Source organism: Gopherus flavomarginatus, chromosome 2, assembly GCF_025201925.1.
Source record: "Gopherus flavomarginatus isolate rGopFla2 chromosome 2, rGopFla2.mat.asm, whole genome shotgun sequence".
NCBI classification, from domain to species: Eukaryota; Metazoa; Chordata; order Testudines; family Testudinidae; genus Gopherus; species Gopherus flavomarginatus.
This window is the reverse complement of record NC_066618.1, coordinates 238,649,072-238,662,202: the sequence shown is the minus strand read 5'-3', so window position 1 is coordinate 238,662,202 and position 13,131 is coordinate 238,649,072. Positions and strand designations below refer to the sequence as shown.

Sequence of the window (13,131 nt, the reverse complement as noted above, 5' to 3'; positions counted from 1 at the left end):
AAAAGATAAAATAAAGTAGAGATAGCTTTAAGGACACAAAGTTGGCAACACTGCTCAACAGGGACCTCAACACACTTAGTGAATATTAAAGCCCAGCAGGTTTTACACATAGCAGAGGTTACAGAAATTCAAGTGGTGATGTAAAATCATTAGCTATGGCATATTCATAATACTTCAGTGCTATAAAGCCTGCCATATTTTAGCAGTCATTAGATTCTTCACCATTAAAAAAAGGATATATAATATGCTAATATACAAACCCTTAAGTATTATGTCTTTATATATTTATCGTAACTGAACCGCTACATCTCTGTCTTGCTCTTCATATATAAACCTGTATGTGGAAAAGTGTGCAACTGGCAGAGTACTTGAAAACTGACTAGACTGTAAGCTCTTTTGGGCAGAGGTTATCTTTTTGTTCTGTTTGTACAGTGCCTAGCTCAATGCGGTCTGGACTATTACTAAGGCTCTTAGGCACTATAATAATACAAATAAGAAATAATATCAATGTATTTCTACATTTTCAAATATACTGATTTCAATTACAAAATAGAATACAAAGTGTACAGTGCGCACTTTATATTTATGTTTATTACAAAAACACTTGCACTGTAAAAAACAAGAAACAGTATTTTTCAATTCACCTAACAATTACTGTAGTGCAATCTCGATCATGAAAGTTGAACTTACAAATGTAGAATTATGTACAATAAAATAACTGCATTCAAAAAATAAAACAATGTAAAACTTTAGAGCCTACAAGTCCACTCAGTCTTACTTCAGCCAATTGGTCAGACAAACAAGTTTGATTACAATTTGCAGGGGATAATGCTGCCCACTTCTTGTTTAAAATGTCACCTGTAAGTGAGAACAGGCATTCACATGGCAGTCTTGTAGCCAGCATCGCAAGATATTTCCATGCCAGATGTACTGAGAGTCATATGTCCCTTCATGCTTCAAACACCATTCCAAAGGACATGTGTCCATGCTGATGACAGTTTCTGCTCAATAACGACTGAAAGCAGAGTGGACCAACATGTATTCATTTTCCTCATCTGCATCAGATGTCACCAGCAGAAGGTTGATTTTCCTTTTTGGGGTTTAGGTTCTGTAGTTTCCACATCTGACTGTTCTTTTAAGACTTTTGAAAGCATGCTCCACACCTCATCCTTCTCATATTTTGGAAGGTACTTCAGATTCTTAAACCTAGGGTCGAGTGCTGTAGTTATTTTTAGAAACTCACACTGGTACCTTCCTTGCATTTTGTCAAATCTACTGTGAAAGTTTTCTTAAAATGAGTATGTGCTGGGCCTTGGTCCAAGACTGCTATAACATGAAGTATATGGCAGAATGCGGGTAAAACAGAACAGGAGACATACAATTCTCTCCCAAGGAGGTAAGTCACAAATTTAATTAACGCATTATTTTTTAACAAGCATCATCAGCATGGAAGCATGTCCTCTGGAATGGTGGCCCAAGCATGAAGGAACATACAACTGTTTAGTATATCTGGCACATAAATACCGTGCAACACCAGCTACAAAAGTGCCATGCAAACGCCTGTTCTCACTTTCAGGTCACATTGTAAATAAGAAGCAAGCAGCAGTAGCGCCCATAAATGTAAACCAACTTGTTTGTCTTAGTGATTGGCTGAATAAGAAGTAGGACTGAGTGAACTTGTAGGTGCTAAAGTTTTACATTGTTTTGTTTTTGAGTACAGTTATGCAACAAACAAACAAAAAAAAAATCTACATTTGTAAGTTACACTTTCACAATTAAGAGACTGCACTACAGTACTTGTATGAGGTGAATAGAAAAATACCATTTCTCTTGTTTATCATTTTTACAGTGCATTTATTTGTAATAAAAAATAATAATAAAGTGAGTTCTGTACACTTTTATTCTGTGTTATAATAGAAATCAATATTTGAAAAAGGAGAAAAACATCTAAAAATATTTAATAAACTTTCATTTGGTGTTCTATTATTTAGCAGTGTGATTAATTGCAATTAGTTTTTTTTAATTGGATTCATTTTTTTCGTTAAATCATGTGAGTTAACTGCAAGTAATCGATAGCTGCTCTTAAAAGAAAAATTTGACCATTTCATTATCTACAAATCAATGTACTGGATTACCCAAGGAAAAAGTATCTTGATAATTAAATCAACCAATCAGAAATGTTTATTATAGAATTAGAAGGCTTCACTTTATTTAAAATTGGTGTAAAGGAATATGGTCATATACGAAGTGGATAAAAAGTTTGGCAAGTTTTTTTATCGTCAACTGGAAAGTCTATTTTTGCACAACACTGAAAACTTCAGTTTTTTTAATTCATTAGTTATGTAAAATATTTACTGAATTTACACCTGCACACCTACCTTGGCTGACCTCCTCTCGCCAATCGGAAGAGATAGTCCCTGAGTATATGGATCTACTTCATTTGTTGTCAGATAATTTTTCTGCATAAAACAAAATGAATAATTCAATACTTTTTGAACTATCTAATTTTACTTGTCAAATACAGCACAGGATCTAGGAATTACACCTTCTTGAATATGACAGGGCAATTTGTTCCACTTTAAAAAAAAGAGAAATGAAAGGCAATTTTCACTTTTTGGAAATGTAGGATATTTTTGGAATACAAACCAACAAAAGCAAAGAAAACTGCAGGTAAAAGGTTTTATATTTATATTATGCATTAATGATGGCCTGTTAGCCTTAATTTGAATGATCCCAATTTCAGTGTTTGCTACAGCTTTTCTGTATTCTTTTGTTTTATAGTTATTTAGAGTGTCTATATGAATTACTGCCTTTCTCATTAAAAAATAGATACCGTTTACATATAACCATTATTAAATCCTTCTATTAAAATACAAGCGAATGAAAGAATTTTCCAAGAAGTTACCTTGTTGATGAGTGAAAAGGTAAAAGGAATTTCACTATCAACAACTAAAGAAAATATGCCCATGCTTCTTATTCCAGCAACGGGAATCTGCTTTATTACTAACATCTATGTCTATTTACTAATCTGTATATCAATATTACTAATATCTATACTCTACAGCATACCAAAATGTCAATGTCAGCCCTTCCAATCTTACAACTCTAAAGCAAACATACAACTTCAAAAGCGAGTGGCCTCCCTAAGTTGTACGCAGAATAGTTGTCTCTCTAATCTCCTGGGACTGACATGACTACATGGTGGATGAAGTAATATCTGTAAGTTGACCAACTTCTGCTGGTGAGAGAGACAAGCTTTCGAACAACACAGAGCTCTTCAGAAGAAGTTGGTCCAATAAAATACATTATCTCACCCACCTTGTCTGGCCTCCTTTAGCACAGTTACTACGGATTGTCCTACAATCATCTCCAATGTATCCTCAATTATTTTATAACACACAACATTTTAAATAAAATATTGTCCACTTGTGTTTCCATGTCTGCTCTCCTATTTCACTAGCATAATTTTCTGTTATGATGTATATACGTTTTGTGCAACCTTAGAGGCAGAAACAGATGAGACAACTTCCATCTGTTCCAGTCTAAATCTGTATCATTATCAATCACACTTGGCAATTACAAGTGAATAGATTTAACAGGGTTAACTACAGTAGAACCTCAAAGTTACAAACACCTTGAGAATGGAGGTTGTTCATAACTCTGGGGAAAAAAAAACTGTTTGTTCTTTCAAAAGTTTACAACTAAACATTGACTTAATACAACTCTGAAACTTTACTATGCAAGGAAAAATGCTGCTTTTAACCACCTTTATTTAAAATAAACAAGCACAGAAATTGTTTCCTTACCTTGTCAAAAAATTTTAACACAATACTAAACTGTATATATGGGAGGGGGGGTTCCTAGGGGGGCGGGGTTGAGAGTTGTGTGTCTGCTGCTGCTTGATTGCGTACTTCCAGTTGCAAATGAGGTATGCGGGTGACTGGTCAGTTCATAACTCTTGTGTTTGTGACTCTGAGGTTCTACTATATGCAAATACCCAGATACTGAAATTGGGCTAAATTAACAGAAAGAATGATGAATGATATTTTTGTCTGCAAAATATTAATGTATTCATTGTACTCTTTACCAATATTTAATTACTGCCAAATTTTACACAGCTCTCATGATAAAACTTCCCATTTTTAAAACGATGCTTAAAGAAAGTCAGAATTGATATGAAAATTTTTTTTTCTAGATAAGCATACAGTTTAGAAGTTACCAACCAAAATACTCGAAGAGCTGCTCAGATTCACAGTATCACCTTATTCTGGAGACTGAAATTACAGATCAAGTCTAATATCCTCCCCCAACTTTTAAAAGTTTAATATGGCTAACATATGTATGACGCAAAAGAAAATATTAATATCTAAATGAATCTCAATTAGGAATGGAATTAACAAGCAGTAATTCTTGCAATCAAATGCTAAATATAAAAGTAAAATAAAATTTGATGTTTATGGATGTTTTGAACAAGAATAAAGCAATTCAATATAAATCAAGATTTTTATTAGAATGTTAAATAAAATTGTATATCAATTTCAAATTAAACCAAGAAAAAAAAACACTAATTGTTTTATAAAAGCTCACTTAAACTAGAGATTAAAAGGCCAATTGTTACAGTCGCTACTGCTATATGATAATTCTGTTGCATGCCAGTGTGGTTATTTACACTGAACATATTAAACAGTAAGAGTTAGTATTTCACATAAAAATATTTTGTAATTTGAATATTTTGAACACAGAACACATTGCATTTAGTCTTTTAATGCTGCTCTTTCTACTGTGCCACCCATCACTCTTTTATTTAAGCTGTAATTTAAATTACTTAGAAGGGACACTACTAAATTAAGAACACACAACAACAAAAATCACAATTCTGTCTGCACCTACTATAGTTATAAGTAATGCTTAAGATTACACGTAATTAAAAAAAATTGTCAAATGATTTTCCTCTCTCTTTTCCCCCCTCCAGTTTGTTTAATTTGCGCATTGGCACCAATGTGTGATGCATAGTCAGTTTCACTGTTCCCCTATGTAGTCTGTCAGTTTAACCTCACTGAAGAGACATCAACAGTACTAAAGGAACAGGAAGCCCCTGTTTTTTCTTCACATATTGTACTAGTTGGGGGCTCTTTCAAAAACTTGACTAACTTCAGAAAGTTCCATTAAAAAATTCTTTATGTATGGTGCCTGTCTAATGTAATTGATGAAGACTGGGGAACATGCTAGTCTACTATAAGAAACAAACAGTTGAGGAGTCAGCATGATATAGCAATGACAGCAAATGCAAAGAAGAAATCAATAAATGTGGTATACTTTTATTAATGGGAAATAATAAGCATAGTACACCTCTACCTCAATATGACATGAATACGGATATAACACAGTAAAGCAGCACTCTGGGGGGTAGGGCTGCGCACCCCGGTGGATCAAAGCAAGTTCGATATTACGCGGTTTCACCTATAACACGGTAAGATTTTTTGGCTCCCGAGGACAGCGTTATATCGAGGTAGAGGTGTATATCTTGCAATAAGCAAACATACAAGCACTGTTAATCACAACAGCAGCACACACAAACTCACACAAAAATCATGATTTTTTAATCCATTTCATTTGTACAAACCTGATTATAACAAAGCAAAAAGCTAATTTGGGCAGGGCAGAAAAAACATATTGTAAGCACTCTACCTTTCTTTTTGCCTGTGAAATACCCTAAAAGTCAGGGAAAACAGACTATTCATACAGTGTCTTCCATTAAAACCATCTGATTCACCAATAAAAAACCAATTTTTAAAAAAAAACTATTTATTCATCTATTTTAAACAAACTGGCAAGCAATGACACTAAACACACACAGCAAAAGTTACATTAAACTTAATTTTTTTCATTTAACATTTAAAATCTGATAAATTAAAACCGGATTTAGAATCTCTTTCATGCGCACACACACACACACACACACACACACACGATGAAAACTGTGCCAAGCTTCTTCCATACAAGTTTGTTTTAAATCATCACAATGGAATCTCATACACTGTACTAAGCAGAACAGCAACAGTCTTCTTTATAAGTTATAAGATCATAATAGTATTAAGCAAATACCTGTTTGGCATGTTAAACACCCAAGAAGAGTAAAAAAAGATGAGAGCAAACAAAAAATATACACATTTTTAATCAAGTTGTATTATAGTAATTTAAGATCTCCAGACAGCAGGATCTATGAAAGTCTAGAACATATAGCCCTTCATAGGGTTACCATTTTAAATTACCTTTATTCTGGAAGCAGGTCTTTGAAATTGTCACTGCTCAGAATGAATTCTGTCTTCTCAAAAAGTTTTTTCATGGTGGGGTTTTTGTTTTGTTTTTGCGTTAAAATCAGAGACTAATTTCAAAGAGGTTTTACCTGAGAAAGATATCGTCTATAATCTTGTCGAAGTTCCTCCTTTAGCTTATGTTTCTTTCTTTCATATTCATCTCCAAGAGGCAAACTCAAGCCATATTCACCTGTAAAGTTTAATGCAATTTTTATTCACCTTCTATTAATACAAAACAGTACAAATAAGAGTTGTGTTACTTGCTGGAAAAGATATTTTTAGCTTTTACCAGGTGACACAAAAGGAAAAAAACCCTAAATTATTCAAATAGTAATCATGTTAAATTATGAAAGATCAACTGCAAACAATCATGCAGAAAGCATTATGAAAATGTAGTGCCTGTTTTTTTCTAATTATAAAGACTTTTCCCCCTTTGGTCCCTATATTTCATTGCCTTAGAAGCAAATTTACCACAATCTGAACTCAAAAGCATAGGTTTGCAAACATTTCTAAACAGCAAATAGATTACCCCATGCAATTTCTATAATCGATATTTAATCTTGAAGCAAATCACTTCTCTTTAAGACAAATGTTACTGTAGAAACGAAGAATTTATTACCTGATATTTCATACTGTGCTCATTACGCAATATCAAATGCTTCAGAGAATGTATTTTATAACATTCTACTTGTTTAGTATGAAACTCATATATATGATATACACTGGCACAAATACAATTTTGAAGAGACTCATGGCCACAAGAAGCAATGCCGTTTCTTCATTCAACCTTTCTACTCTAAAGTTCTGAATTCTCTCTCACATCACTTAGACTATCAAATACACTGTGACAGATTCATATTTAGCCCTGCTTCAAGACTGTTTTAGGATTTTGAAATTGTTACACACTAATCTGTGTAGGAAATATATTTTACCGTCCTCTGAAATCAAAACTGAGTCTGAGAAATTAGAAAGAAATATCTTTTTGCCTCAAAAGACTAATTATTTCACTTGGCATCTGAAGAAAATTGAGACAATGTCACAAAGTTAAACTAACAGCACAAGAAACAGACCTACAGCCAAATTTTGAAGGCTTAACATATTTTTTAATCTTCTCAGTCCATATATTTATGTACTTAGATGAATATAATCATTCTCCTGTAAACAAAGCTTTTTATTTTCTTCCCCAGCACTATATAATTTTTTATCATTTAGTTACAATGGGGAGGGGGTGGAAGATTGTTGCCTGTGATAACCTTGAAAGAATTTCGAGTTAAGCATGGTCTAACTGGAGTGAGCCAGTGGACTAGAAGCAAGAAATATTAAAATTTTACTCCCAGATCTGTTCCTGATTTACTGTGTGGCTTTAGGCAAGTCTGTCTGCCTGATTTCCATCACTGCAGTTACTCATAGTGAGGATTAGTTAATGTCTGTATAGTGTGTTGATACATGACGCACTATATAAATGTTAAGAATCGCTAATCCTGGAGTCATATTCTCCTGTTTGTACTTTAGATGGCTGATAACTCATTTTGTCATTACTATCTTTATAAAGAAAGAAGAAGAAAAAAATGGCATAATGAAAGGATACACTTGATTGGCTTATGGAAGTTCCAGCTGAGCCAGGTTAGGGCATAACCAATCCAGTCAGAATTTGTAAGCCAATCGGCCATCTGTTAAGTATGGACTCAGAAAGAGAAGAATATCAGAACACATTTTTGTGTTCGTTATTTTCAAACTGGCATTTATAGATTTGAGTTGCTGGCTGACAAGGAGAGCCTTCCATCCATAACTGCTGGCTATTAGCAGCCAATCTGGTTCAGTTTTAAAAAAAGGTGGGACAGATTGGCAAGAATAATGTAAGAGTAAGTGTTTAATTTAAAAATTTTTACCTCCACTCTTTATTTTGTTAAAGCAACACTCTTTCTAAAGCTATTTTAACCGTAGTTTCCATAGAAACAGCAGCCAATCATCAAGAAATTTCAGCTGCCTGCTGTTTATTTAGATTCCTAAGGAATTAAAGGTTGGATCAACTTTTAAAAAATAAATAAAAAAAAACCAAGAGTATTAGAGTAAAAAAACGAGACCTGGAAATGCCAATTTAAAAATAAAGTCTATGGAATCTGGGCCTAATTCTGTTCTCACAGCAGTAAATCCTCTGAAGCCAATGAAATGTCATTAGTGTAAAACCAATGAGAAATCATAATCCAGTCTTCTGTCACAAAGTCTAAAGGTACTGGGCGGGAAGGTATTTAGAATTTCATTTTATTTGTTAAATGATCTTTTTGATTATCCATCCAGAAAAACTCTGAAGATAACATAATCACAACTGGATAGTAACCTGGGAGTTCACTATTATTATTAATACATCTCTATCCCGCTATAATGCTGTCCTCGAGAGCCAAAAAAATCTTACTGTGTTATAGGTGAAACCGTGTTATATCGACCTTGCTTTGATCTGACAGAGTGCGCAGCCCCACCCCTCCGGAGCGCTGCTTTACCGCGTTCACATCCGAATTCGTCTTATATCGGGTTGCATTATATCAGGGTAGAGGTGTAGTTGTAGTGAGGGCCTATGCAGGGGCGGGCTGGACAGATACTCTGAAAAGAATGGTTTTGGATAGGTTTAGAACTCTTCCTTTTTACAGAGGCTTGGACTATGAGAGGAGCTAGGGGAGCAAAAATACTAAGACTATGTTTCTGCTAACTTTGAGTCCTAGCCTTGCTCTTTCACTTCTGTTGGTTTTATGCATATGGTTACTCAATATGGTGTTAATGGTCTTCTCTGCATGCACTGGACAACCTTTGAACTAATAAAGGCAATAATTAAAAAAAAATTAAATGTCACATCCTCAAGTGTATTTAAATAAAAACTTTTACAAATATATTTTACTTTATATATTATTTTTGAAGTTATTAAAGCATGATTGTACTGAATAACTTCACTTTCCAAGTGACTGACAACACACTGCTAAATGCTCAAAAAAGCAAAGAGGAAAACCCCCACATCTAGCCTCTACTGCAATTTAAAGCAGCCTCAGGACTGTTCTAAATCACATCAACTTATAATGGCCCCACAGGCCATGTATCACCCTCCCGGGATGGGGATGCATAGCCTAGAGATGATGATGTCAGCTGCATGCTAGCTGGCCTTTAAGGCAGCTTTCAGGTCACTAATCTAGATTATTTAATTTTGTTTAAACAAAGTGAATACATTTGGTTACCAATCTGAGGGACTGTTTACAGTAATAAGGCACTTCAGGTCATGTGGTGTTAGAGCTCACTACTTCTGCGCCTCATAATCTGCATGAAGCATGACAATGGCACACACTATGTTTTAACTTATTCCTTTATGACATCATGGAAATATTTCTGATAAAAAAAGATAAGAAGTTACATATGCGGTGGCCGATTCCACTAAGTTCTGGAATTATTTCACTTTCATTCTCTGGACCAGAAGCATTTCTGGTCCCCTACAAAGACTCTCCACTTCTTTTTAGTCTTTTTGCTTTTATGATCACACCTGGAATTATAACCTCCACAGAGAGTGTCCTCATGCTAGATCTTCCCTCTATTCCATCAGAGACCACATACAGGGGCCCTGAGTCCTTGTCGTGGCAGAGAAGATTCTCATCATCTCTTTGGATTACTTCTTCTAAAGGATGGACTTTGCCTCAAAAATGAATCAGGATGCTGAGTTTCCTTTTAATTGAATTAATGTATGTAACCATCCACTTTAACAAGAGTTTGGTTATACTATCCATTACAGTACCTGGAAAGTGAGTAATTTGATGTCCGTAGTTCAATTTTTTTAATTTTTATTAAAATTTACTTAACCCCCTCTTGCCAACAGATAATTAAAAGTTAAGATGAGACAAAACATTACCAAGACACAAAAATGTGTTCTCAATATCCCAGTGTATGGCCCAGCTGTTGAAAATAAAAAGAAAGATTTTGATCTACATGCAAGTCCAGATCAACTTCATTGTTCTCCATTTTTTAAACCAGAAGTGTTGGCATGATCCTCAGTGGAGTTATTCCAAATTTACTTGGGTATAAGAGAGATCCCGAACAATCAGTTACGCCACAGAGAGGTGACAATAATATCATAGGCAGAGTTTGTTTTTAATCTCACCATCCACTGAGCTGTGTGTTTTTACCGCACTACTTGGACCTCATTCTTTCTCTGACATAAGAAATAGCTATTGTGTAACTGGCATTTTCATGTTGTTACTGTAATAAATCTATAGACATTTAGGAATTTCACTGTTATCACTATACTGTACATCATCGTCATTAGCAGCGTTGTGCAAAACAAAGGAAATATACTTCAGATGCACCTTTACCAAACACTCAAGACTCTAATACTTAAACAAAAAAAAAAAACTTTACTGTAATCTCTTTTCAATACAATGCCCTCAGGCAGTTGAACACTTCCTAATGTATCCAGTGGATACATGTCTTTGTCAGTTCATTACAGCACATTAACAACTGATATCTAGTGAAACTGAAGGGACCTCGTTACAGTCATGAGTGGGAGAAGGAAGAGTAAAATAATTAGTCCACCAGTACTATTTCACTATATTTTATGTTTCTATAGTTAAATCAACAAAACACTAATGACTATAGTAAACTAACTTACTGATCAACAACAAAAGCGGCAAAAAATCTGAGGCAAATACTTATTCATGTGTTGTCTTCTACCCACGTTTACCCTTGACTTCTGGTGACAAGCAACTCTTAATTGTCATTTTGTGTCATTCCTAGTGATGTCATTTCATATAGGGTAACATTAAGGACAATAATACATAATCCTCTGTTTTAAAATGTAGGCATATTTTAAAATGCAGGCCAGATATAATATTTGTTTTTAACCTCTCTTAACACTGTAATTAATGTAAAGTCAACATATGATTAAACAGACCATACTTTTATGTACAACCATTCTGGCCCTACTGAAATCAAAGAGAGTTTTGCCATTGACTTCAATGGCGCCAGGATTTCACATCTTATTTTTCGAAATTATCATCATTCAATCAAGCACACTTCTGGAGTCATCACAATCTGCTTGATGGTTATTTTTTTCACGGCTGAAATTGTCACAGTACCTATAAGAAATTAAGTCTTAAGTGTTTTCTGTTAAGCTTCTAGTACACGTGTGGGCATTACAAAAGCATTTATCTTCTGAACACAGGAGTGCAAGGAAAGTAATGCTCTTGCATTGACAAAGCACTTTAAAAACATCAATCCTCACAACACCTTTGAGATGAAGGTAAGTATCCCTAGCCATATCTTATGGATTGGAAAACAGAGAGAGAGAGAGAGGATAAGTGATTTCCAAAGCCACAAAATAGAGTTGGTGCTACAGCCAAGATTAGAAATCCCATGTGTATTTGAAATATACACCATTACTTTTCAATACTAATATAGGTTTCATTTAGGGAACTTAACTTACCTTTAGAAATTAACAAGACTAGTTTATCTGGCTACATCTGGCACCACCTCCTTTAGCATCAGCTTGACAGATACCTATGCCCTGATACCACCACTGCATGTTAGACTGCGGGGGCCCTAAGGAGTAGAACTATTTCCACATGGATCTCCTCCCAAGTTCATAACCCCCCACACACACTTGTAAAAATCCCTTTATTGAGGTGGTTTAGGTACTATATTCCATAAAGTTTTAATTGTTTACCTATTTATCATTGCAGCTATTAATTATTTCTGCAACACCATGACATGGGGCACTTCAGAAATATTATTTCATTTTGAAACTAAAAATATCCTTGTGGCTTTTTGGTCGTATCAAGTCCTCACATTCTTTAAAAACACAGAAGAAATATCCATTGACTGCAGTGCCATCTGCCGTTATAGCTGATGTTATTAACATGCATCACTGAATAAGAACTTTTTGCAGTTTACTCTATTTTAAAGACGCGATTTTACATCTGATTTTACTCAGACACAAAAATTAGAAAATGCTAATAGCAGCATTATTATTTCCCTGAAAGGAGGTGAAGAAAGAACATCTCCATATTTCTGAAAGAGGCTTGAGGGTGTCCTCCAACTTCCCATGCTTATTCACAGTCTAAATCTCTCAGCCCATCTGATGTCGTATTTACAGGAGAGAGCACAGCACAAACCCTCAGTGCCACTCTAAGGCTCAGTTCACAGTTCAGTTACAAGCATGTTTTTGTAACCCATCTGTGACACTTTCTTGACCACAATTTACAACAAACATGGTTTGAGTTTTGGCCATTCTTCAGCTTTTCTCTTTCAAAGCACTGGGTGAAGAATTGTAATTATAATGTAGTACCCAACATACTGCCTAATCTTGTTTGTTACATTCTGGGGAAACCAGAGCAGCTGCTCTGTAGCACCTCAGCAAGCAAAACGACTGTCCAAAAGAAAAAACACAAAGAGCAACAACAGCAGCACATGTGGCAATGCACTTTGAGACGTCTTACCACAGGCAAGGTTAGAGGGTCCAGACACAATGCAAAAAGAATGTGTTCTGAACCAGTCTCAGAAACATGATCCCATGCAAAATAAGGCATCTGGCAAGGGTGAAACTGTTAGCTGCAATGTTTAGTAACTTAGACTATGTCTACACTATGGGATTATTCTGATTTTACATAAACTGGTTTTGTAAAACAGATTGTATAAAGTCGAGTGCACGCAGCCACACTAAGCACATTAATTCGGTGGTGTGCCTCCATGGTCCAAGGCTAGCGTCGATTTCCGGAGCGTTGCACTGTGGGTAGCTATCCCGTAGTTCCCGCAGTCTCCTCCGCCCATTGGAATTCTGGGTTGAGAC

At 35.0% G+C, this 13,131-nt stretch overlaps 1 protein-coding gene across 10 annotated transcripts in view; it reads right to left on the bottom strand.

Annotated features, from left to right (window-relative positions):
- Positions 1-13,131, bottom strand: part of CSPP1 (centrosome and spindle pole associated protein 1) — a 165,022-nt gene that overhangs the window by 138,785 nt on the left and 13,106 nt on the right. For 7 of the 10 annotated variants that reach the window (XM_050940615.1, XM_050940614.1, XM_050940616.1 and 4 more), the window contains exons 4-6: positions 6,407-6,507; positions 5,689-5,712; positions 2,379-2,459 (exon numbers count right to left, since the gene is read on the bottom strand). In XM_050940615.1, the coding sequence (XP_050796572.1) occupies positions 2,379-2,459; positions 5,689-5,712; positions 6,407-6,507 (206 nt within the window). The remainder of the gene's footprint in view (positions 1-2,378; positions 2,460-5,688; positions 5,713-6,406; positions 6,508-13,131) is intronic. The other 3 variants (XM_050940618.1, XM_050940624.1, XM_050940621.1) reach the window with 1 other exon arrangement.